Here is a 27,932-nt window from a genome sequence, read left to right as displayed (position 1 = left end):
GCACTGCGCGTTCAGCAACTATCATTACAAACACCTCCAACTGGGTCAGAAAGAAAGGTGTACTCAGCATAAATCACCACATCTTCCCATTCCTTCTTTAAAATATTCTGGAACATAGACCATACCCAATTCTCTGCACTCAGGGCTCGTTTCTCACTCACTCTTGCAAAATTGCTACCCTTACAATCTCATCACTAGCCCTTTCAGGAGAGGACCAAAGAGAGAAAGAAAGGGAGGGGAGGAATGGGGGGAAAAAGGGGAGCAGGAAGGGGGGACGGGAAAGGGGTCAGGAAGGGAGGAGGAAGAAAAAAACTAATACAAATGTCCATAAAGATCTTGCAGCTCAAGGGACTTTTTATTTGGTACTCATGAGGACATTGCTGCTCAGCCTCTCTATCTTCTCTCCCAGGAAGTCATACTGTCCACAGGGACCAGGCAGTCAACATAAACAAGGCACCTGGATATAAAACAATAGGAAATGTGACCAAACAAACTCTTTGGGGCTGTATCTGATGGTATAACAAATTTAAGAACTCTGTGGCTCTCCGAATGCTAACCCCTAAAATAGCATTTTTTTATTATTTATTTATTTTTATTAAATCATAGCTGTGTACATTAATACAATTGTGGGGTACAATGTGCTGGTTTTATATACAATTTGAAATACTTTCATCAAAAGGTTAACATAGCCTTCACAGTGTTTTCTTAGTTATTGTGTTAAGACATTTATATTCTACACCTAGTAAATTTCACAAGTACCCTTGTAAGATGCACCGTAGGTGTGGTCCCACCAATTACCCTCCCTCCACCCATCCTTCCCCCTCCCCTCCCCTCCCCTCCCTATCCCTCTTCCCCAAATTCTTGGGCTATAATTGGGTTATAGCTTTCATATGAAAGCTATAACTTGGTTTCATTAGGTACAAAATGCTATTTTCTTCTTAGCAAAGTATCTCAAGAATAAAGTAGCATTTTACACCTAAATACTGTGAGTTATGAAAGAATTTCTAGTAATGTCCAGTCAAGTCAATCAATCCTTTTCTGCTTGTTGACCAGCACTGTTCCAGGTAACATGGGAAATGGGAATCTCCAAGACTTCCGGACTGAGCTGAGACGGACTCTTGAACCTCCTTTGCCCCAGGCCAGAAGTAACAGAATGTTACAGCCAGAAAGAAACTTCTATCAGCTAGTGCAACACTCTCACTTTAAGCTGAAGAACTTACCATTTAGGGGTGATAACATGTCGAGATAGAAGTCAGAAATACTAAGTGAGGCAGGTCAAGTCTAGAGAGAAAGGACTGTTCAAGGTGCTCTATCACACCTCATCTCCTCCTATTTCATGAAGAATCAAAAAAATGGGGGGGGGGGGCATTCAAAAAGTCACCTGTTCCAGCATCAGCCTGAGTCAAAAGACTATAGAAATCAAGTAGAATGATTTTGAAGTATTTCTTCTTTTTCTATTGTCTATAAGATTTGCATGATCTGTTTTTCAAAATTATCTTTTACTTTTATAAATATTAGTTGTCTATTTTTTGAGACTTAAAAAAAAATAGTTAACTGATGACTCCATACCAAACCTCAGAGTCAAAGCATTCTATAATAGACATACTCTTATTTGACAATGTGAATGTTACTTTCTTTGCATTATTATTATTAATGCTTAATATTTCGATGCAGCAATTCTCTGATTTCTTTTCTGAATGTATTTATGTTCATTCATCTTTACGAGGTTTTTGTTTCTAGTCCTTGTCTTAAACCAGATAATTGTTATTGTTATTAAATTTTAGGCCTCTTTAATTTTGTGAAGGCAAAAAACAGAGACCTAATAAACACATGTATATGTAAAAATAAAAAATAAAAGACTATAGAAATCAAAAATTAAAAGGAAATAATAAACCTGTCTTGGTCCACATCTACCAACCTGCGTTCAGGGATTAAGACTCAGGAGAAATAATTGGAGCTCATAGTACCCGAAGCAGGCGAGTGTCAATCCCTATGATCCAAATCAGTAATGAATATATTCTTCATTCTACAAGCAGCCTCCTCCTGTGTATGAATGATGTGGGAGCCAAGACAGCATCTTAAAGGCTGAGGTAAAGAGTTCTTGGGATGTCAAGTCAGATAAGGAATTAATTATGTTTTCCATCAAAATTCAGCTCCAAACTTATCTACAGGCTTTAAGGTAGCCAGTAGCCTCAGAGACATCCCAACAACAGTGAAGCATCAGGAAATCTATTAAGCTCATAACACTGTATACATGCAATGAAATGATGAACTGAAATATTTCTCCAACATCTTTTTTCATCTCAGTAATGAATTATACGAATATCGGCACTAAGGGGAATACCATGAGGGTTTTATGAAATCCTGATGTTTCATATGTGTGCAAGTTTTTGTTTATTGGCTTACAAATTACTCCCTTGTCCTCATCGTATTTTCTGGGAATCAAGAGATTTAAATGTATTGTGTTGATAAAGAACATTAAGAAAAAATGGAAAAGACTCAGAATTTATGTCTTTATAAACTTAACTATATCAGCTCAAATGTTGTCTCCACAGCAATATGTGAACTATTAGAAATGGATCAGCGGGATGGGTTAGAGGTAGGGAGGTGAGGAAATCTAGGAGCTTCCCTTAACGGAGGCCAAAATACCATTTGGTTCTCCTGGGGACATGAGTCAATTTCCAGTTTGGCATCATCCCTAGATCATTCTGCAGTAGGTGTCACGACACTAGAAACGTGACTGCACAAGGAGCAGGGGCCTGCCAGAGGCCACCAGGTGGTGCAGCTCCCCTCAGTTAGGAAGCACGCGTGTGATGAATGTGGTAAATGAAAGTTTCCCATAAAGGAAACATCACCGTTGGCCAGTTCTTTCTCTTGTATCCCACAACTCCAAGAACGTTAGATACAAACAGAGGAAATGATCTGTCCTTTCCACGCACCTAGTTTCAAAACTGCTTCAAGTGGGGGTCAAAGCCAAAATACTGTTCAGCTCCTCTTAAGCCAAAGAAAGGATGCACTGTTTTTTCCCCTTCACCTACCAAAATTGAGAAAATAGATACGTAGGATCTACCTATCCACCCACCACTCATCCTTCTTTGTCATGAAGAACTGGCCTGCCCACAGGGGTTTCATTGACCATTCTAAGGACAGCATCCCTTCCCAGAGTGACACATCTAAAAAGATGCTAGAAGGCAAGAGAGTTCAGAGTCATTCAGAGTTGACTGAAAACCTGAAAACGTTCTACAGAGGTAAGCATATCAAGAAGAGACCCACTGATTAGAAATGAAAACCTCTAGAAGTAAATAAAAGGAGCAAATAACAATTTTTTAAAAAGGGAAGGCGTTAAATAATAGGAATTTAGAAATTCCGAGTTAGATATATCTGAAACTAAAAGCGTAGTGTGGTGGATAAATCATTTTTCTTTTTTTGAGACAGAGTCTCACCATGTCGCCCCCAGTACAGTGCTGTGGCATCACAGCTCACAGCAACCTCAAACTCTTGGGCTTAAGCGATTCTCTTGCCTCAGCTTCCCAAGTAGCTACAGGAACCAGCCACAAGATAGCTATTTTTTGTTGCAGTTGTCATTGTTTAGCTGGCCCAGGCTGGGTTTGAACCCCCCATCCTCGGTGTATGTGGCTGGCGCTGTAATCACTGCGACGGGTGCCAAGCCCACTTTTTTTCATATAAAAGGGATAATTGTAAAATTCAAAGGAGCCATTATTGATTATAGGGCCTAATCATTTTAGAAATTAGAAAACTGAACATTGGTTCAAGTTCATTTTGCTAACAGTGCCAAATGTGAGACAAAAATCAGATCCTCTAATGCAAAATCTGGTGTTCTTTTCATGAATGTTTATGGTATAAGCATTCCAAAGACAGACCAAATTCAGGTACTCTCACTTATTAGTACAGAACTTCTAACAAGTTACATTCTATGATAGCCTTGTGTTCTAGTATCTAGAAAATGGGAGCCAATTTATTACTTTGCTTATATTTCTGCATATACTCTTTATAATACTAATGCTAAATGTCTACAACAGAGTTTGGCATGAATTAGGAACTAGATAAAAGTTAGGTACTATTATTTTTCAGTCATAGGTTGTTATATAAGAGATATTTGTGTATCTTCTAGGTGCGAAGAACTTTGCCAGGTACTATACAAGACACAGAGAAAAACAAAATAATTTCTTCCTACAAGGTGCCTACAATCAGTAGGTTAATAAGCAGATCCTTAATGACATGAAAAGGGTAGTGAAACCACTCAAGGAATTTAACTTGAACTCAGGGAGTGAATTATACATTGAGAAGGTAAAAATAATAGGGATCAATGTAGAGTAGTATTCAAAACCATGAGTTTCTTTGGAGAAAAGGATTGTGTAGGAAACAAGTGACACAATTTTCTGTTACTGTTCTTATCTGTACATGGTAAAGCCCAAATGGGAATAATACAAGACACTTATCAAACTTATTTGACCATAAAGACTTTTTGTCAAAGTATATTTCATAGGAACATTTCTCAGTGGAATGATCTTTGGGAAAGACCATTCTGATATAGAATACAAAGGCAGAAGAATGCCTGGAAGACCATGGATCACCCTCGAAGAATAAGTCAAATGTCCCAAAGAAGTCCTCAACTGAAAAAGAACAGGGCCACTCTAAACTCAAGTAGAGTTGCACGGGAAAGAAGGAATGAGAAATAACGCACTTGAGTGTGTACTATGTAACTAGCACCATAGAGTGTACATCATATGGAACAACCCAGGAAGGGAACTATCATCACCAGCAGTATAGTTATTATTACTGTGCAGTTGCAGAAATTGAGAGAACTAAGTCCCAGAGAAGTTGATTACTATCTCAAGGTCACAGTGCAAGGAACTGAACTGAGTTCTGACTTCAAAAATCCAAGTTCCTTCACGTTGTCCTCATGCATAAAATAACATCATACCCGATTCTCACACCACCATAAGGGAAAAGATCAGCTGTACAGAGAAACAATCTGCAAAATAGCTGTGAGGGGGATTTTTCAAATCCTTGCTCCTAGGCTCCTAGGCAATCTCAGGGAAGGAACTCTTTTTAATTTTGCTGTGGGAATTTTGTTTCATCATATGCCCTAGGAAAGCAGGTATGAACTATTTCTACCCAATAGTCACAGCCTTGGTGTGCAATGGCTACAACAAGCAACAGTTTGTGAAACAAGGGAGAACGTGTAAAAGTAAAGTACTGCCTTTTAAAAAATGAATTTAGTGACAGACTTATCCAAAATTGGAAAATGAAGGCAGACAATATACAGTGTGACCACAAACTCTCAAGGCAGAGTTTGCTCAATGAAAGTCACACTTAGACAAAACTAAAAAGATTCTGTTGTGGGTACATTATAAACAATATAAAAAATAGTAAAGTTGTGGGGAGCACCTGACCTTTCCCCACTCCCACTGGAGATTTGACTAAAAAGGTCAGTCTAGTGTTTTGAGTTGGTGTAAAGGCATACGAACGTAAGGTGCCAGGAATTGATTCATTTCAGTCATCAGTAAATCTTTGCTCTTGAACTATAAGGGACTACAGGGTAAAAGAGTCAACCATCCGAAGTATATTAGATGGTAGGTTTTGCATTTTGATGGTAGGAGAAACTAAACAAGCGACTTCCCTACAAATACATGGGCAAAAACAGAACAGAAAGTTGAATTCGGGTAATTTGCTCAGTGAATCATTATACCATTTCTTTAAATTCTGTGAACACACTCCAAAAACACTAAATGTGATGTGTATCAAATCTTGTGTCTGGTGACAGAATGAATCACTTTTCTTGTGTACTGTAAACATAAAATTTTCCTTCCAGAAAGGCGTGTTGAAGAAGTGGAAAAGAGAATCTAACAGGCAATGGTAGAAATGGCATTCAGAGAGTGAATGACACACCCCCACCAGGACAGGGGTTTTGTTTGTTTTATGAACGGTGTCTATTCTGACTGGTTGGTTTTACTGCCAAAGTAGTTGTTTCATTTTATTTGGAATATCCCCTAGAGAACAGGGGTTAATTAAAGCATCGCTGGCCCAGAGGGTACAGTAGAAGAATGGACAGCACATGTCCTAGTTGAAGGAGACACCTGCTATTTCCCCAGCAGGAGGAAGGCACACAAGAAAGGAGGCCCACTGTTGCTAGATTTTCCAGTTGTTTAGAATCAGCTAGAAATCCGGGTTTTTATATTAAAATCTCCATATTTTGAAATATTTATTCCTAGGGCAATCTTTAAAATGCTGTATTTACCAAACAAAATGCTTCTCCAGGTCAGATCAGAGGCCAACTGAGGGTTGTCTATCTATGACTGCTAGGATACTTTAAGCTACAATTAAGTGTGTAAATTGGGTGTACCAACCTGGTGGCAGTAAGTATAAATCATAAATATGGACAAAAACTTTTTAAGTACTAATAATATCAAAAGAGCAGAGAATTCTTTTTAGAGATACTTTGAAAACTAAGGTATAATTAGGAACATTGTAAAACTTTACTACTGCTAACCAAACCCAAGTCTAACCCTTATTTTAAGTGGAGCTCATGATTACAATCCACTATTTTTCCCTTCCATTTATTACTTCCTTTCCCATCTCCAGCCTTTTCTTAGTTTGAGAGGTAAGATCATAGGACTTTTACAGTACAAAACAATATAAGCAATGTGCTTAGTTAGAACAAAGTCTAGCACATCGTATGAACTTGAAAATTATAAGCATCTACTGTTAATTGTCAATATTATTTAGTTGTCAAAGCCCTCACAGGGCTGGTCTGCAACTTGGGGAAAGCTACTGTTAACTCTTACAACTTGGCTATTAATAAAACTTCTGCTTATATTATACGATTACTTCTATACTGACCTACAGTCTTTAACAAGCTGTTTCATAAATTATCCCTCATCAATTTCAGTGCCTCTGAGACAGCTGGGTATCTATCTCATAGGAGAACAAAGAAAAAGAAAGAGAGGTCTCTGTAGGACATTTTGCATAAAAGGAGATAAGGGCCTCTACCTTTCTTTTTCCCCTAAGAGACAGAGGTAATTTTCCACTTTTATTCTTTGTGAAATGGATTCATTCCCTCTTTTGAACTACTTAATCCTGGCTGGATGGGTATGGCCTGAATTCAGACACCACACTACTTATCTAATAATTTCTTGTTACTTTCAATTGACTTCATATATAATCCAACACATGGTCTCAATTACTTTTAAAGCACAATGTCACATATTGAAGAGAAGACTATTTTCACACATCTGGTAAGGGGTTAATATGCTTAATACATAAAGAAAAGTACCCTTATTATGAAACTAATGTAGGACCTTCACATGAAAGCTATATCCCAGTTATAACCTAAGAATAGGGAGAAGGGGGAAAGGGAGGGGAGGGAGGGGGAAGGATGGGGATTAATGGGATTACACCTGCGGTGCATCTTACAGGGGTATATGTGAATCCTAGTAAATGTGGAATGTAAAGGTCTTAGCAAAATAACTAAGAAAATGCTACAAAAGCTATGTTAACTAATGTGATGAAAATGTGTCAAACGATCTATGAACCAAGTGTATGGTGCCCCACGATCATACTAATGTACACAGCTATGGTTTAATAAAAAGAAAAAAAAGAACTCAAACAACTTAATAGCAAGAAACAAAGGACCTGATTTAAACACAAGCAAAGAACCTAAATAAATATTTCTCAAATGAATACATTCAAATGGCCACATACATAAAAGAATGTTCAACATCACTAAGCATCAGACAAATTCAATTAAAACCACAATGCAATATCACTTCACACCTGAAAGGCTATTGCCAAAAATGAAGAAAAAGAGTAAGTGCTGATGAGGACGTGTAGAAAAGTGAAGCTTTGCACACTGCTGGTGGGAACATAAACTAGTACATACAGCCAGCATGGAAAACAGTATGGTTGTTCCTCAGACGTTTAAAAATAGAACTACTAGATGATCCAGCAATCTCACTTCTAGGCATATATCTCAAGGAAATGAAATCAGTGTGTACTACATAGAAATACCTGCACTCTCGTGTTCATTACATTACATTATTCACAAAAGCTGAGCTATAGAAGCAAGGTAAGTGTCCATCGATGGATGAATAAAGAAATGTGGTCTATATACACAATAGTACACTATTCAGCCTTACAAAAAGAAAATCCTGTCATTTTCAGGATGAACTGGGAGGATATTGTGTTAAACAAAATAAGCCAGGCATAAAAAGACAAATACTGCGCAATCTCACTTATATGCAGAGTTCAAAGTCAAATTCAAAGATGTGAAGTAAAATGGTGGTTACCAGGGCTTAAGGGAGTGGAAGGTGGGCCAAGATTAGGGAGATGTTGGTCAAAGGACACAAGATTTCAGTTACACGTGAGAAATAAGTTCAAGATGATCTACTGTACAAGATGATATAGTTAATAACAATGTATTGTATGCTCAAAAGTTGCTAGAGTAGATTTAAGTGTTCTCACCAGAAATAAATGCGAGGTAATGCATATGTTAATTAGCTTGATTTAGTTACTCTATAATGTATATATATTTCAGAAAATTTTATATACTACCCTGTTTCCCCAAAAATAAGACAGTGTCTTATTTTAAGGTGTGCTCCCAAAGATGCACTAGGTCTTATTTTCAGGGGACATCTTATCTTTCCCTGAAAGATAGGTCTTATTTTCGGAGGATGTCTTATTTTCGGGGAAACAGGGTAAAAATACATGTAATTTCTATTTGTCAATGAAAAATAAATCAAAAAGGAAAGAAATTTGACCCCCATCAAATCAACTCATCAAATTACCAAGCAATGAGTTAGCATTAAATAAACAATAAGTTTTATTTTGATTTTGCTATTAGTCTCTTGAAGTATGGAGTTACACCAGATATCAATAAACAACATCCAGTGCCTCTTTTAACATATAGTTAATTGAAGTTAATATTCTAAAACTCCTGCTTCAGCCACTCAGGCAGACCCAAACACAGGGAAAGACAATAAACGACAGGACAAGGGAAATGCTCCTTTAGTCATTCTGGGTTTCACCAAGGAGGATCAAGTTGGCTACTTCACAGGAGCCTCTAAGGATATGGAATGTCTCAGCACAACTATTCCTCTATGAGGGCCCCTTCCTTAAGTGCCTTAATCTACATAATGTCATGCTGCAGAGATGTGCTAAGAATATACAGACATAAAATAACCTATACCGTGCACAGGAAAAATAATTTTTTAAATATTTCATGTAAACAGTGAAAGTCTGAATACTCTATCTTCCTTCCTGATTTAAAAATAAGACAATCACAATCAGCATAACCTAATTTCTTTGTACCCTCAATGAATCCCGAACCAAAAAAAAAAGAAAGAAAGAAAAGACAACAATCATTTTTAAGTCCAATCAAATGCATTCCTAATTTTTAAAAAAATTCTATGAAAAGCAAAATCCAAAGCTTTTAACCCCAGGACAAATTTGGTGTCCAATGCCAGGTGTTAGCTGTGAATGCTGTCTAGTTAGTTAAACAACACAAGAGGAATATCTGCTTTAGCACTGTGGTCCCTCAACAACCAGACTGTGGATGGGAACCAGTCCATGGCCTACCTGGCTATGGCCGACCTGGCCATGAAAGGAGGTCAGCAGGGGACAAACAAGGGAAGCTCCATCTGTATTTATAGCTGCTCCCCAATGCTCACATCAGCACCTGAGTGCTGCCTCCTGTCCGATCACCTGTGGCATGGGGTTCTCACAGGATCATGAGCTGTGCGTGCAGAGCCCTGTGCTCCTTATGAGAATCCAGTGCCCGGTGATCGGACATGGAGCTGAGGTGGAGATGCTGGCACTGGGGAGCAGCTGCAGATCCAGGATGAGACATCCAGTTGTAGGAAAACAAGCTTAGGGCATCCAATCAATTCTGTATTATGTATGGTGAGTTGTACAAAGTACAATTATTTCATTATGTAGTACAATATAATAATAATAGAAATAAAATTCACAATAAATGTAAAGTGCTTGAAGCGGCCTGGAACCAGACCCCCCACAGACACCATGTTGCCTCCTCCACCCAGGTCTGTGGAAACACTGTCTTCCATGAAACCTATCTCTGGTGCCACAAAGGCTGGGGACAGCTGCTTTAGCACATAAGAAAACTAAATATCCATCTCATAGAACCAGTTCAATTGACTTAAAGACGTACCTGCAGGTTTTCGATTTCTTCTTTGTGCTCCCTCTTCAAGTGTAAAATAGCAGCTTGGTATTCTGTAAGACCACAAAGGAAGCCAATTACAAAGATGCACAAAATTAGGCACAAAATTCAAGTGAGCATCTCCTCCATCCCAGAGGCCCTCCTCCAAATAGATTCAGTAAATAAATGCCATGATTTGATGTTAACCTAAGAAGAGATATCAAAAATTAGAGCAACATAGGACAAATAGTTCAAGATAAAAGGGAGAGTCCTTTCTTTTAGCAAATTCTGAATTATGGAAAGCCCTAAATTAAGCAGAGAGGATAGAGTTAAAGCAAAACAAACAAAAAGCATGATGAGTGTGTTCCAGATAAAGACTGGGTCAGGTGTTTGTCTTCAAGGAGGAGCTGGAAGGCCCCACAGAGAACAAATACAGATGTGTTAAGAGCAGATAGGGGAAGAAATAAAAGAAAACTTTCTATGTGAGATCTGACAACTCTATTTTTAACTGTTTCAAAAAAAAAAAAAAATCTCCATTTGAATGCAAGGCTAAGTAATCACCCAGGGCTGATTTTAATCTTCAGATCACCTTAGAAAGTCAGGACTATTTGTTATTTGGATGAAAGAGTCTCGGGTGAATTGAGGCTGAAAGGAGGACAAAAATAAATTTCTGGTCCAATTTTAATCTCAGTCTAATAATGTTTACTCCAACAGTAAGTCCCAAGTGTACACAGGAACTCCAGCCAACCACTAAAACTACCATTCCACTGGCTAATCGTGAAGCAGCCAAGACAACTTTACTTCCAGCAAAACTGCAAGCATGTGGGGTCACAGAACTGCACATGTCGCAGAGGACCACAAAGCGAAATGCTGCTGAGTGCACATTTTTGTGAGATAAGCCAGCTTTTTTACAAACGTATTTGGGGTCAAGAGTATGAGTAAGGAAGAAATCAATTTGACCTAATTTAAAAATGGGTGAAAGGCTATTTCTCCAAGTGCTCTTCATAAATTAGGCGTGAAAGTTGAGGTTTCAATTCAAGAAATAGACGAGGGAAATCTTTGCCAAAGCCATCCCGGGACATGATTGTTGCTGTTGGTAATAATGACTACACATATCGCTACTCTTGCAAGGCATCCCTGTGAATCTCTCAGCAAGTTTTGTGGGTTCTACATCCAAACATACCTTGAATTAAATCACTAGTTACCGTCTCTGCCCACACCACTGTCATTCAAGCCTCTACCATCTTTCCCCTAGACTATTGCAAGATCCTTCTAGTAGGGTCACTTGACTTCACTCTTACCACCACCATAACTAATCCTCCTCACGGCAGCCTGAGTGAACTGTTAAAGACATGAGCCAGATTGTGTGTCATCCCTGGCTTCCCACAGCACTGGAGTTAAGTCACAACTCCCTGCTGCAGGCCACAGGGCCCTTTTGACCTGGCTCTTACATGCTCCCCTCTGTCATTTCCTACTACTCCCTGCCCTTGCTCATTATGCTCCAGGCCCACTAGCTGCTTTGCTCTACCCTGAACTTGTCAAGTCCTTTCCTACTTCAGGGTCTGTAATAAGGACAAGCATAATGCCTCATTGCTTGTAAACTTAGCACTCTGGGAGGCACTGGCCTGAGCAAGAACGAGACTCCATTTCTACCAAAAATAGAAAAATTAGCTGTGAGTTGTGGCAAGTGCTTGTAGTCCCAGCTACTTAGGGGGCTGAGGCAGCAAAATTGCTTGAGCCCAGGAATTTGAGGCTGCTGTGAGCAAGGCCAAGGCCATACTACTTCAGCAGCATGACAGAATAAGACTCTTCTTCCCACCCCCAAAAAAATGTGTGCCAATATTGGCGATAATAATAATGGACTGCATTTATTGACCACGGAAAGCATTATTCAAAGTGTTTCATATACATAAACTCATTTCATTCCCACAATAACCCTATGACATTGGTACCATGACTTTCACCATTAAAGATAAAGAAATTGATGCAGAGAGAAGTTGAATAGCTTGTCCAAAGAAGCAGAATAATTTTCAGAGCCAGAACACAGGCTTAATTCAATGGGCAAATATATAAACAAACTGTTGTATGTCCCTAGAATGGAATACTACTTGACAATAAGAAGGACTGCATCAACATAAATGCATCTCAAAGAATGAGAATTCAGAATGAAAGAAATCAGTTTCAGAAGGTCAACCACTATTTAATTCCATTTACACAGCATCTGGAAAAGACAAAACCCGAGCGAGAAAGAACAGATGAGAACAGTCGTTGCCAGAGGTTAGAGATGGAGAAGGGCACTTGACTACAACGTGGCAAGACAAAGAAATTTTAGGAATTGTGCGACGATTCTCTATCCTGGTTATGGTGGTGGTTACATGCGTCTACACATATATTAAAACTGAAAAAATTACATTCCAGATAGTATAGTGTTAATTTTTTTTTTTAAATCTGCGACAAATAGTATGCTTTAAAATGTTTTCCTCATCAGATTTGGCAAAACCAAGCATCCTTGTTACTGTCGTTTATATCCATTTTTCTAAGGCTACTAGCAAATACAGGAGGACAGCAAAAAAGAAACCTAAATAGATTGTAAAGATAAAAATAAAAGTATTATTCACTGTGTATAGTTAGAAAAATCACAGATAAAATCCTGGAACTAATATGTGCATTGAGAATTGCTGGATGTGAACAAAAGTATATAAAAATCCTCACACTAGCAGTTCAAAGAATAAAAATTTACAATAGTCCTAAGAACATAAAGTAACCAGAAAAAAATGACCAAAAATATGTAAAGACCTCATGAGAAAATAGTTAACACTTTATTGAAATATTTTACTAAGACAGAAGGTGAGCAAGCTGTGTTTTTGATTTATAAGCCTCAATAATGTAAGGTGTAAATTTTCCAAAACTGATTTATAAATTCTATGCACTCTTTCAAAATTTCTCAAGAGGAGGTGTTTTGCTTGAAGCTAAGAAGCTCATTCTGAATTGTATGTGAAATTACAGAAGTGCAAAATGCCAATAAGAGCCAAGAAACTCATAAAAATATATAGATTGAAGCACAACAACCTACTTTCTAGCAGGAATTATCTTTAATTATTAAAATATGATCAAGGTGATATGATATTGACATGTGATGTGGGAACAACAAATGGACTCATAAGATAGAGAACCCAGAAATAAACCATGAATTTATGCTCTCTTGGTATAGAAGTATCTCTGATGCTCTCTGTTTACACGAAGAATGATCTTTTCAACAACTATTGTCTGGGGGGAAATGGATATTCTGTTGGAAAAGCATCAAACTGGATCCCAACTTTATGATATATATTAATCCATTCAAAGTTGATTAAGAGCTAAATTGTGAAAAGCAAAACTATAAATATTTTATAATAGGGCATAATATTTTTGTAACCTCAGGATAGGAATTTTTTAAGATTCAAAAAGCACCAGATAGGAAGGGGAAAATAAAACCCTGATAAATTTCTCCATTAAAATTAAGAACTTCATTGGGCGGTGCCTGTGGCTCAGCGGGTGGGGCGCCGGCCCCATATGCCGAGGGTGGCGGGTTCAAGCCCAGCCCCGGCCAAACTGCAACAAAAAAATAGCCGGGCGTTGTGGCGGGCGCCTGTAGTCCCAGCTACTCGGGAGGCTGAGGTAAGAGAATTGCCTAAACCCAAGGATTTGGAGGTTGCTGTGAGCTGTGTGACGCCACGGCACTCTACCGAGGGCGATAAGGTGAGACTCTGTCTCTACAAAAAAAAAAAAAAAAAAAATTAAGAACTTTGTTTCTGAATATCCACCACAAAGAGGGAAAAGCCAAGCTGCAGAGTGGGGAGGTACACACTTGAATATGTCCTCAACCAAGACCTAGTAGAAATACATAAATAAATCCTACAAAACTAGGGAAAACAGAGCCCGTGTGAAAAATGAGCAAAACCTATCAAGCACTCTACACAGAGAGCATAAAAATAATAAACGTGTTAAAAAAGTGCTCATTCTTATTAGAACCAGGAATATTTAAATCTCGACAAAGCTGGGCATTGTGAAGAAAAGGCACAATGAAAACTCTCCTACACTTTGCAGTAGGAGTGGAAATGTGGGCAATGAATATGGAAAATGTTTGACATTTTAAAATTAAAGATAATGATACTCAAACCTCCATATCCAGCCATGCTCATCCTAGGCACATAGAAATGACACAACTATAGTGGAAAGTTATATCAACAAAAGTCAGGAGAACGGTGGCTTCCAGGAGAAGAGGAATGAGTTACGACTGAGCACAGCGATGTTACATGAACATTGAGAAATTCTTCATCCTACATGTTTTACGAATTTTTCTTTATGTATGTATAACATTAAAGAAAAACTTGCTTTTCTTTTGAAAGTTGATTAAATTCATTTTCTGACATATCAGAGATGATTTAGGCATGAGCATTTCTCAGAGTCACAAAATAAGAAGCATAAACAAGGTATTATAGTAAGTTGGAGTCCTGTGTAAATGTTGAGTCCTAACCCATATGATGGTATCTAAACCCAGGTCAATTCCAAGCCTCTACAAAGTAGTCAAAGACAAACCAGCTAAACTAAGCTTCTAGTGAAACTGATGCCCCTTGAGAATACACACATAGCATCTACGTTCTAAATGAAATCACTTAGACAATATTTTGAAATGATTCATTTTATGCAAATAGTACCTACAAATGTGTCACAGATATAGTTATGACTAATGCGTTAACAAATCAATGAAGGAGATCACTGCAAAGCTGACACCCAGGAAAGCATGATTCATCTCCTCCTTAAACAAATATTAAAAAAAAAAAAAAAAAAAAATATTTTTGACAAAAGTCCCAGTGTGGGGTGGCGCCTGTGGCTCAGTGAGTAGGGTGCCAGCCCCATATACCAAAGGTGGCGGGTTCAAACCCAGCCCCGGCTGAACTGCAACCAAAAATAGCCGGGCGTTGTGGCGGGCGCCAGTAGTCCCATCTGCTCGGGAAGCTGAGGCAGGAGAATCGCAGAAGCCCAAGAGCTAGAGGTTGCTATGAGTCCTGTGACATCACAGCACTCTACCGAAGGCGGTTAAGTGAGACTCTGTCTCTACAAAAAAAAAGTCCCAGTGTGACTGGTGGCAAGAAAACACACATCCATCCCCACAAGAAGGATGAAATGGAATCTCTGGGCAGCTGGTTGAGGAGGCAGCTAATGCCTTCGCTAATGGAATGGACACCCACTTTGTGGGTTCACAAGAGAATGGTAACAGAATACAAAGGTTATAGAATACCGTTCATGAGTCAAGGTTAAGTTTGTGTTTTCCAGGTTTCCAAATTGTGTCTTGTGAGTGGGAGCTGCTCCCCACCCCCAAACACTTTGTGAGGCTTGCAAATGCCTTAGAGTAGTCCCAGGCAAATCCTGGAGAAAAGGATGGAGAGGCAGAGCTGTCAATTCAGGACCAAGATGTGTGTGTTTGTTAAAAAGAGACCTTGATGCAGTCTTCAATATATCTGGGACTCCACAAATGTATGAAAAGGAAGAACAGAGATTTTGAACATCAAGGTTTGTAAAGGGCAGACCCCTTTGAATTCACATTAACTCCCAGTGAAAATTAATGAGTCAAATAAGTTAGCTCACAAAAAGAAGGCTGAAGAATAAGAAAGCAACACATTTCTTGAAAAACAGAAAGAGGAAAAAGCTCCTGACTAGCAAGATTAAACATTTTGGAGGAAAAAAAAAAAACATGAAAGAACTTCTTCCATAAAAATAAAGTTCATTCTAGTAAAGTACTTGGACTAATTGGTTCCTTCCCTTCTTTGGGAGGGGTGGGAGGTGGGGGAAAGGGGGTTTATTTTATTTATTTTTATTTTTACATATACATGTGTTAATTAAGTTTCCATTTTTTTTTTTGCCTTCACAAAATTAAAAAGCTTAAAGTTTAATAACAATAACAATGTTTAAGATAAGGACTAGAAACAAAAACCACGTAAAGAACAAACATAAATACATTCTTCCCTTTTTGTTACACAAACTTTCCTTTTTGATCAGTTCACAGTAAGAAAACATCCTTTCTGCCAGGTATCATTACAGGGCTAGTATCCTCCAATACCTAAGAGCAGAATTAAAGATGATCTCATTAACATAGAAGGCACGGGGTAACCACTGCTGCTCTTTCATCACTTACTAAACGAGTTTAACTAATATATATGGCTACACATAACAGTGAGTGTTAATTCTAAGGAATGATTTTAAACACTTTATAAAGATTAACTCCTGCCATTCTCACCTCAAAGTTACAAAGTAGATCCTATTATTGAGATATAAAGATCCATTTCACAGATGAGGAAACTGAGGTGTCAGGTTGGACAACTTTCCAACAATCACATGCTAGCAAGTGCCAGTGATGTCATTCATACCCAAAGAATCTGTACTATTTCATTTTCAGAGTTTTTATCTCCTTGTTTTTGTTATTGTTGTTTTAATGGTTACTTAAGTAGCAGATGCAAACACAGCCCCAAATTCCTAGAATTGTGAAAATTACCAGCTTTCTGTGACTCAAAAAGCTGAAGCAGGAAAATGGGCTGGAAGTCAAAAGTTTGAGACCTACCTTGGCTACGAAGCAAGACCCTGTCTCTAAAAAAAATAAATAAGACCAGGTAAGACCAGCCACTTAAGAGGCTGAGTAAATCTCTTCCTGCCATTGTGTGTGTGTGTGTGTGTGTGTGCATTCTGCAAACATGTATGCATAGGTAGGCCATCAGTCTGGCACCTAAATCAAATTTTGGGTGTGAGGGGTCCATCCTGCCTCTTCAGGAAGGATGAGACCATGTAGTTAAGTGAATAATTGATCAACCTATTATGTTGTTCTATATATGTTCCATACCAAAAAAAAATCTTGACAACAGCTAGGAGAAATCTCATGAATTCAGAAATTATAACTCTCAGTCTCCCTCCTTGTTCAAAAACCTTTAAGATTTTCTTAGGCAGAAATATAAAAACGCCAGTAGTAAAAGAGGGTGGGAAGTCCAATTTTCCAAGCCTGCTGTCTCTTGCTGCTGTAGTATTAGAATCTGTGTCCTCCCAGAGTCCCTATGTTAAAACCCTAACCCCCGAAGTGATGGCATCAGAAGGTCTAAAGCCCTCATGATGGGATTATTGCCCCCATAAAAAGGATGCCAGAGAAGCGTCTCCTCCCTTCCACTGTGTGAGGTCAGAGAGAGAAGGCATCTTTCTATGAAGCAGGGACAGCCCTCATGAGACACCCAATCTGTGTCCACCTTGAACTTGGACTTCCCAGTCTCCAGAACTGTGAGAAATAACCTTCCACCAAGTGTGTGGTGTTTTATTAGAGAAGCCAAATGGACTAAGACAGTATGTTGAATGGCCTCTTCCATTTGTGTCTATAAGCCAGGCATTGCACCAAACATGGGGTGTATAAAATGAACAGCGTACATTTCCAACTTTTATTAAAGTCGGGAGTTCAACCTTTTTTCTTCTCTGCTGCACACTGGAAGAATAAGAGTTGGCGTGGGCCACACATTAAATACACACACACTAATAAAAGCTGCTGAGCAGGGAAAAAAAGGTCCCTGCATAGTTTCATGATATCTGACACCACAGATAAGCCACACAGTTCTCAAATAATCAGCATGAGGCCTGTGGGGCTCAGGTTGGACACTCCTGCTAAAAGGCTTCTCAGGGTATACATCTTTGAAATGTCTAAGAAGCTTTCAGCACATATACTCCAGTGTTAATTAACTCATTAGGGCTTTGTTTTCATAAAAGATTTTTATTTGATTTCACTTGATCATTTTATAGGTGGTTGTGAAAGACCGGAATATTGTTCAATAAATAATCACCCACTTCCACCTACTGTTTGTGTGGAGGGGGAGGTGTGTAGAATACTTCCTACAGCGGCGTTCGCGTGGCCATGTGACTTGCTTTTGTTACTAGAATAGGAGCTGATGTGACGTAAGGAGGGCATTTCAACGTGACGACATGGTTCGGCTTTCCTCCAGTGCTCCTGCTACTTCCCTCAGCCTGGCTCCCAGAGAGACACACGGTACATATCTGAACCCTAGCCACAGTCAGCAGCCAGGCCCAGCCTGAGAGATTCCCAGCTAGCTCCACTGAACCACAGTTGACCTTTACACCTATGTAAGGAAACACTATTGAAAGCGTCTGAATTTTAGATGCTTTGTCACATAGCATCACCACAGCTGGACTACAGCATTACCACGTTACTACAGAGGGAAGAATGTGCCATCCCCCATACGCTGGCTTGGTATATTGATTATTTGGAGTTGAAAATATTTGAGAAATTGTAGCGTCAGGAAAGGCTAGCTGACCTGTGTCTTCCTGTATGCAATAAGCCATAAAGATTCCTCGGGCAGGAGCACCCAGTCCATAGGAGGGCAAGAAAAAAGCCCTTATCGCCAGACTGGGAACTGAGGGCTTCAGAGGACCTGAACAAATAGACATAAGAAGTAACCCGTATCTTCTACAAGTTTCACATCCACACCCCCCATATATTTCCTAGTGACTCCCTAGAAATTTACTGCCTATAGCCATATTTTCTTTGTTTTGTCATTTCTTCTCTGAATTATGGGGGGGGTTGTCCAAAAGTTATAAAAGGATCTTCCTTTGGCCTCTTCTTCAGACCTCACTGTTATGAGGATCCCCATGTACATGTAAAATGATACAATGTATATACTTTTCTCTTGTTACCCTTCTGGTCACTTGGTTTCTAATTCCAGCCAAAGTACCTGGGAAGAGCTAAGGTGGGTGGAGCTAACCTCTGGCTCCCCTGCACAGCAGTAGCTGATGAACAGATACGGTAATCTTCTAGCCATACTTATTATTTAGAGGCGCATATCATTTTAGAGGCTTCAAATAACTGGGATAGAATCTCACCAATCAATAGACAGAAATAGGCTTAATGGGTGAGGAGAAAGGAGGAGAAATGGGTGTATTTATATTGTTTAATACTCAAAAGGTAAGCTCAGAACAGCAATTGAGTGTGTTCTGGGGTGAGGATATAAAATAGGTATAAAGGTCAGTCAATGCACGGCCCTGTCTCTTTGACTTTTACCTGCATTCCAAAGGTAAGTAGTCAAGGTCTGGAACATCAGGTGGACAACTTAGCATGCAGAAAAGTCACTAAGTCAGATTCTAGCTGCTAGTCCTTAGATAACTTGCCTTTTCTCTTTGCCCTTTTATCCTTATTTTCTGTTCTACTATAATGGAGATGCTAAACAGCTTAGAATTCTAGAAATGTAAGTACCCTAAAACTTATAATCCTCTTTCTACCTATGTAGTTTTAAAAGTAAGAGTAAAGAGCACTTACATAATGACCAAAAAACAAATCAGAAAGGCATACACTTATTTAGAATTAACATTTAAGCTACAACTTAAAGTAGCCAATTCCTATCACTAGGTGGCAGTCACAATTCAGTTCTTCCTCAGTATAGGGTAGGGGACTGGGTCCAGGAACCACGTGGGTACGAAAATCTATGGATGCTCAAATTGCTTATATAAAATGGTTTAGATTTGCATGTGACCTATATATATCCTACCACACATTATATTTTTGACCTATATTACTTATTTTATTATGCCTAATACAATGTAAGTGCTATGTAAATAGTCATTATATTGTTATCTATATTTTTTATTGTTCTATTGTTATTTTTTTCCCTAAAATATTGTCAATCTCCAATTGGTTGAATCTGCAGGTGTGGAATCCTGAGACACAGAGGGCTGATTATATTTCTAAACTTGTTACCAAATGTCACAGCAACTCCTAAAGGATGTGGCATGGACTAGGAGCTTAGGGAGGGATAAGGGTGAGCCAAAGCTATGAAACAATGATTTTTCTTTGGTTTGAAAGGTGGGCCAGTATGAATATGGTAACTAGCTGAGAAAACTCAGAACAAGCTAGGGTATTTCCAAGCTGATTGTTTTCAAAACAGCTAAAAGTGACCCAATAGGTTCATACCTTTTAGCTCTCTCCTAAGCTTACATAGCAATAAGTCTAAAACATAAAGTCTAAAACATAAAGCAAGAAAAAGTCACAGGTGAGCACCAAAATAGAATAACACAGAGAAGCAGAAATGGGACAGAACAGCAGAGTGGCACATGGGCCTGAGGTTCTGTGCCTGCTGCACCCTAGTTCCAGGTAGGGTGGCTAGATGGGTTGAAGTTAAGTTCCTGCAGAGCAACAGGGGCTGAAAGTCTCCCTCGGGGCAGGAAACCAGGACCAAGCTTGCTGCTTACCATGGTGCATATTTCAAGGGTACATGTTAAATCTAGTAAGAGTATAAATGTCCTAACACAATTAAGTAAGTGAGGTGAAGGCTATGTTAACCAGTTTGATGTAAGCATTCCACATTGTATTTAAAATCAGCACATTGTACCCCACAAATGCATTAATGCACACAGTTACGATTTAATAAAAAAAATTGTTAAGAAAAAAAAAAAAAGGGACTGAGGTGCAATTCTCCAGGTGGGAAAGGGAGGCTGAAAGAAGTTGTTGAGTGCAGCCTGGGGAGCCTGAACAGGGAATGCAGTCATGGATAGAAGTCGAACTTACTAAACCCCATGCAGCCTAGTCCCCAAGGACTAGATCTGTGATGGTGACATCACCACATTGAGCTAGGAACCCCTAAGTGCCATCATAAGACCAATTTGGTCTTACAGGGACCAGATGAGTAAACTGCAAAACCAGGAAGAATCTGGTTAGAATCTTTACCAAGATAAATGAAAGACTAACCATCATTATAAATAATACTGACAGTAATATCACAGTGAAAACAACAACAACAACAACAAAAAAAAAACCAGCAGCCCTAATAGGTGATGATGATAGAAATAAATAAAAAAAGCAACCATTAGAAATATGGACAAGAATACAAATGTCTACATACAATAACTAAGAAAATGACATGAAGGCTACGTTGAACAGTTTGATGAGATTATTTCAGATTGTATATGAAACCAGCACATTGTACCCCTTGATTGCACCCCTTGATAATGTACACAGCTATGAGTTAACAATAAAAAATAAAATAAAATAAAATATGGACAAGAAAACAATGAACTGGTATAAGAAAAACTCCAAATGGCTAATAAAGGATTCTCAATCTCACTTGTCCTCAGGACAATCCAAATTAAAACTACAACGGGATACCGTGCCATTCTCTGATTTCAAATTTAAGGAGTTTGCTAATGCTAACTGCTGGAAAGAATGCATAAGAATTTTATATACTGTTGATGAGAATGTCGATTTATTAATCTTTAGAGATTTGACGATATCCATTACATTTAAAGGTGCATATGAGTAAAAAAAAAAAAAAAATTCTACTCTAAAGTTTATACTCCGGTGAAGCTTTTTCACGTGAGCACAAAAGTTTAAAAGAATACTTATGAGAATATTGTTTTGGGCAGTGAAAAATAAGAATAAATTTAAATTTCCAATCAACAGCAATATAGATAAGCAAATGTTCAGTGACCTAGTCACTCAAAGTGATACTATGTACACACTAAAATAAAGGAACGAGACCTATACATAGCAAAGCAGAAACAAATATTTCTAGAGAAAAAGTTACCAAAGAGACCATGTTTATAAACTTTTAAGACACATGACAACCATACTATATATTGTTTGGGGATTTTATACATTATTGATAAGTTAAAAAGTTCATGGAATTAACAACAATGTCGCTGTAAGAGGAAGTTGGAGGGCAAATAGAAGGTTTCAAACATATTTGCAATATTTTATTTCCTAAGTTAGGTTGTAAGTGTAATTATGAAGTTGAATGTAACTAACATAGACTTAAAATATACAAAGCAGAAGCTGACAGAAATAAGTAAAATGATAGGATACAGAATACCTCTCTATCAGAAATTGATAGATCAAATAAAAACAGTGATTGACTCTTTTAACAACCTTCATTATATATATATATCTCAGAAGCAAAAATATCAACAACATGCATCCTTTTCAGGAACATGTATTTTCAAAATATATCACTGCTAAACATGCACATAATTTAAAAATGGATAAAGAAGAATAGTCAAAAATCTTTACATAGGGGTCAAGATTATGTAATATTAGAGCTTCTAATATGCAATTAAATTAAAAATAAAAGTGTGACCTAAAAACAATAAAAAATTTAAAGCAAAAATTAGCAAATTTAATTCAGCAATTTTATTTTTTTTTTTTTATTGTTGGGGATTCATTGAGGGTACAATAAGCCAGGTTACACTGATTGCAATTGTTAGGTAAAGTCCCTCTTGCAATCATGTCTTGCCCCCATAAAGTGTAACCAAATATGCAACTAGGCAGGGTTTATTTTAAGAATTCAAAAACTATATATTAATATTATCTGCAAATGTATCGATTAATCCACCACATTAATATTCTAGTGGAGAAAAACTACTGTACTTCAAATTATCAAAATCAAAGAAGGAAACAGAAAAATGTCTGGATGAAGCTCAATACTCCTTCTTGATTTTAAAAAAGATAGAAAAAAGAAACCGTCCTAGCTAATTTAGAAGAGAATCAGATTCAGGAAAATCATCAAGAACTTTCAGCAAACTTCAAACAAAATAAGGAAATTTCAGGAGGCAAGAGTAAAACTGCCCACCATCACCCATATTTTCCACATTATGCTAGAGGCATGAGATAATACAGAAAGAAAGGAGATGTAGGAATCGGAAAGGAAGAGACAAAACTGGTAATACTTATGACATGATTGCCAAAACTTATGATGAGATAGCATTTGTACAGACTTTAGAAAGCATGCTACATATTGTCTAGGCATACACATATACAAGGTCGGTAGGACAATTAAACTTGAGAACAAAAAAAAAAAAAAAAATGAATACCAGTCACACTGAACACCGCTTGCATTGTAATTTCACTAATAGAAATTTAACACAGACTTTTCCTTTCTTAAAATATGTATACATTTTTTGGCACCCCCAGTATTTGTACACAAGTTTAGCCTTCGTGTCAGTGAGAAAACTGCTTACCCCAACCAAACAGAATGAATATAAAAAGTACTGGTAAGAAAAACACATTCTTCATAGAGGCACATGTAAGCATTGGCTGACTTAACTGAAAACTTTAGGAGACCCTCCCTCCTCCTCAGCTGGCACCTCCACTCAGCAACCAACAGCGCTCTTTATTTGAGGCTGACAACATGAATCTCGGGAGAGAGGGATGAAGGGCAGTCTCCGGGGAGACGGGGGAAAGTCAGCCAGATTTAACTTGAATCAGAGTGGAATTTTCTCGCAAACCAGGCCAGACAAGTACCCAGGAGGCCAGGCCACCTGCCCAGGTTTCTAAGGGTGACAGGACACTTGTGTCTCCCACGTGGTGGAAAAGTACTGCACAGTATAACCTGTTGCTGCTGCTTGTGGGCTTCCTCCCTCTGAAGTGCAAGGTCTTAACTTATATCACTTCTACTGTTAAGAACTGAATTTGTGTGTGTGTATGTGCGTGTGCGTGTGCGTGTGCTGTTTTCAAGTCTACATCTCTTAACCCTAACACCAAAAGTAAAACAACATATAAGACACAGGAAAACTGGCAAAAGTAGTAAACTGAGGAGCACAGTCTCTGCAGAAATATGGAGAAAGACAGAGTCATCTCAAAGGTACCTGGCCTGGAAGAAATGGATAGCACTCTCACCCTCTAGTGCAGCCCACACCGCCACAGCATTGTCAGATTTAAAAATAAAATACGGGATGCTCAATTAAATGTGAATTTAAGACCAACAGATAATTTTTTTTCTGGTATGTCTGTTCCATGCAATATCTGAGATACACTAAACATTGTTTATCTGAAGTTTACAGTCACTTGAAACATCCTGCATTTCGTCTGGCAAATCTGCTTTAGACGTCTATGCATTCTTTCTGGGAACTATATACATCAGGCCAGGAATCTATAGAATTTGCACACTAGTGGAAACAGAGCTGACCCGAATCTTTTGGCTAGCCAGAAACTCTGGTTTCTAGATATTTCAGTACACCAGGACTTTTTCCCATTTTCTGGATTTAGTTGTTGTTTATGGCAGTTGTTTCAGTTGTGTTCCTCCCCCAAGTAATGTGATCTTTACAGAGAACTGACCTCCTCCCAACTGATTCAGTGAGAAATTAGTTTTAAAGTGAACCAAACACTAAGACAGTAAATGAAATGGCAACCACACACACACAGCTACACAGAAACACACACAGTACCCACTTCCCCTCCTAGCAGAAAGAAATACCAGAGACAAGAGTATGAAAAAGCCACACAGATTCACAAGCAAACTGCGCTTGCTACTCTAAAGTTGTACTAATGCCCTTCTGGGCATCAGTCAAGCACAGCTGACCACCCTTGCTGCAGGGTTACTGACATCAAAATCGGGAGAGAACCTGGAGAGACAACCAACTCATTTGTGAAAGCCAAAAGTTCTTCAGCAGCCAACTTATTTTATAAAGCATCTGTTCCAGTGGCTTTCAACATTGACTACATATTAGAATTGGCTGGGAGGTTTAAGAATTACTTATGTCTGGATCCCAACCAGAGAGACTTAATTGGTACGAGACACATGTCAGACCCTGTGATATTCAAAAGCTCTTCAGACGATTCTGATATGCAGCCAAGGTTGAGATCCACTGCATTTGTCAGTTATCCCCAAACAGTGGGGTTTTTTTTGTTTGTTTGTTTTGTAGAGACAGAGTTTCACTTTATTGCCCTCGGTAGAGTGCCGTGGCATCACACAGCTCACAGCAACCTCCTACTCCTGGGCTTAGGCGATTCTCCTGCCTCAGCCTCCCGAGCAGCTGGGACTACAGGCGCCCGCCACAACACCCGGCTATTTTGTTGTTGCAGTTTGGCCAGGGCTGGGTTTGAACCCGCCACCCTCGGTATATGGGGCCGGCGCCCTGCTCACTGAGCCATAGGCGCCGCCCCCCAGTGTTGTTGGGGAGGTTAGAAAGTGACACACATCTAAATTGTAAAAACTAAGCCCCTGCATTCACTAACTCCAAGCTCTCCTTTATCCAAGCTGATGAAGCCACAAAACCAAACTCTGCAACATTGGGGCGGGCACCTGTAGTCCCAGATACTTGGGAGGCTGAGGCAAGAGAATCGCTTAAGCCCAAGAGTTGGAGGTTGCTGTGAGCTATGATGCCATAGCACTCTACCAAGGATGACATAGTACGACTCTGTCTCAAAAATACAAGAACAAAAACAAAAAAGCTTCCTCAGGCTTTCTAAGACAAATAGTGTATATATATATATATAAAGATATTGAGTTCTCCCTGGCCCTACTGCGGTTGCCCTGAAATTCTAGCATCTAGAAATAATGCTCAAATGTTGGGAAAATATAGAAGAGACTACAAATGGGAAAAAATTAAAATAAGAAAGGCAAGACCTTTTAGGCAATCCTATTTTACTGGTAAATCCCAATAAAATCTGCCAGATTATCATTTTTAAAAGATGATCTTTTTAGAAATACACCATCTGGGCTGCATGAGAAGGGTATCAGCCCATTTCACAGGAATTTCTGCCAAGGCTGGTAGCTGAATGCCCAGTTAACTCTCCCGCACAGATCCTGGGCAGGAAACACATCCTTCTTCCCCAGAAGCCTCAGTCTGAAGTTTAAGGCAAAGGTTTGATTAACTCAATTACTGAAACAAAATGCTTCTCAAATATCTTCAAAGGCCTCCTCTTTCCTATTGATACAATGATAGGCCAAACCATAAGAAGTCATTTTCACTAGTTTGAAAATTAAAAACATAGAAAAGGGATGAATTTGCCAATACAAAAAGATAACATGACTTCCTGCTTTTTGTGACAAGTGAGAATTTTCCTGTTTTCCCTAAGAAATGAGACTGTCAGAGTAATCTCAATCTGCAAAATAAAGCCAGTTTGAAGAAACATAGAAGCTTAAATAAACCAGAAAGTCATAGAACTTAAACAGAGAATCTCAGTTCCCTTAGGCGGGTCCCCTCCCTCAAACTACATGTAAAGAAACTAAGAAACTATTACCCAAGTGAACTCACTCATTTGATTGCTACCGTAGTGAATCTCAGATCCTTATGCAGATGGAAACACATTCCATGACCACAGGAGGAAAAAAGTCACATGGCTGCTTAGCAGAGTGTAAGTCTCCTGACCACCAGCCTCAGATGTTTTCTACCAGCCTGTGAAGCCTCTCTATGGCTTTTAAATGAGGTTCAATGTTCACAGTAGAGGGAGAGAACTGGATGTTCTGAGAGGGGTGGAAAATATTTGAAATAGCTGCCACTGAGAGACGCGGGCAGAGTAGGAACTCACATTAGAGTCGGTGGGCAATGCAAAGGGTGCACCTGTCTCTAAGGGCCATAAATCATAGTGCAGAACCTTGACCATTGTGTGATTTTCCCCAATAGAGTTTGCAGCCCAGATAAAAGTAGGAAGGGACGAATATTTGAATCTCTCTAGGGCTGGGGTCTGCCAGATGGAGGCTACAGAAAGCAATGAGGTAAAGAAACCGGGGACATCATCACGAATGGAACATCACAAACTCTCCAACCTTTAGAGCAGGAAATGAAGACAAGAAGAACTTGTAGAGTTCAAGGCCCTGAGGAAAAGAAGGGATCTGTGGTCTTTGAAGAAGGAAGAAAGCTGGAAGGGAGTCGGTGGGTGGAAACTGTAATGTTACCATTTATCATGCCAAAGATAATGCTCTCTTATATAAATATGAGGTCCAGGATGTAGACACAGACAGTATTAGCTGAATGAAATGGAAAAGAATACCACTCACAGTGAGCACAGGCCAAGATTTGGGACAGTTTATCTATGTTGTCATTTAAAGAAAGACCAGAGACCTGGGAGGTCAAGAGATGAAAGTAACAAGAAGAGTCATTCCGGAAAGTCACGTACCACATCTCTGTAGCCCCCAAGGACCAAAAGATCAAATAACTATGGATCTATGTTCTGTCTCCTTAGTGAATTTCTGTCTTGCTTTTAGGAGAACTCACAATACAAGGATTTATTTATTGCAATCTCCTTATCTTCATGAGTTTAAAGGGGTCATTAGGATCTGGTTGTGATCATAAAACCAAACAATGATAAGACTTCTGTAGTATTTTGTATGGCTACGCCATGTCTTAATGCTTTGCAAATGCCATATTTCCTCAAATACAAAGCAATCCTAATTCTAAAATGCATCAGTATTTATGTTGAAAAATAAAAAAATGCTGTCAATTATAATTATAAAATGCCAATTGTGAAACACACCCTAATTTCAGATATAGAAAATGTGCATCATACATTAGGTAAAATATATTAACTAATTTAATACAAAAATTGTATGTCAGAGGTAAAGGTAAAGAAACCAAGATACAGAGAGTTTAAATATTTTTCCAGCCCCACAAAGGTAACAAGAGATAGAGCCACAGTTTAGACCAGCAGTTCTCAACCTGAGGGTCATAACCCACAGGAACTGTATTAAAGGGCCACGGCATTAGGAAGGTTGAGAACCATGGTTTAGACCCAGAAAGCCTAGCTCTAGCTAAATATTCATTGAGAAGGACACAATTTACAGATTCTACCATCGGAAGGAGCCAGTGCTATGGAGAAGGTCTGCTGCTGACATACCTGGGAGCAGGAACTTCCCCAGAGAGGATGGGCATTCTACAGGACAGATGTGACCCAGGCCTAATCCTCTCCAGGGGATCTGCTCCCAGTTAGCAATTTCCTGAAATGCAGACTTCATGGCCCCACTAGTCA

The 27,932-nt window shown here is 38.8% G+C and overlaps 1 protein-coding gene across 2 annotated transcripts in view; it reads right to left on the bottom strand.

The window, feature by feature from the left end:
• Positions 1–27,932, bottom strand: part of FMN1 (formin 1) — a 417,492-nt gene that overhangs the window by 264,992 nt on the left and 124,568 nt on the right. For both annotated transcript variants that reach the window (XM_053594041.1, XM_053594043.1), the window contains one exon: positions 10,190–10,251. In XM_053594041.1, the coding sequence (XP_053450016.1) occupies positions 10,190–10,251 (62 nt within the window). The remainder of the gene's footprint in view (positions 1–10,189; positions 10,252–27,932) is intronic.

Source organism: Nycticebus coucang, chromosome 6, assembly GCF_027406575.1.
Source record: "Nycticebus coucang isolate mNycCou1 chromosome 6, mNycCou1.pri, whole genome shotgun sequence".
Lineage (NCBI taxonomy): Eukaryota > Metazoa > Chordata > Mammalia > Primates > Lorisidae > Nycticebus > Nycticebus coucang.
The sequence above is the reverse complement of the archived record's forward strand: the minus strand, read 5'-3'. Positions and strand labels throughout refer to the sequence as shown.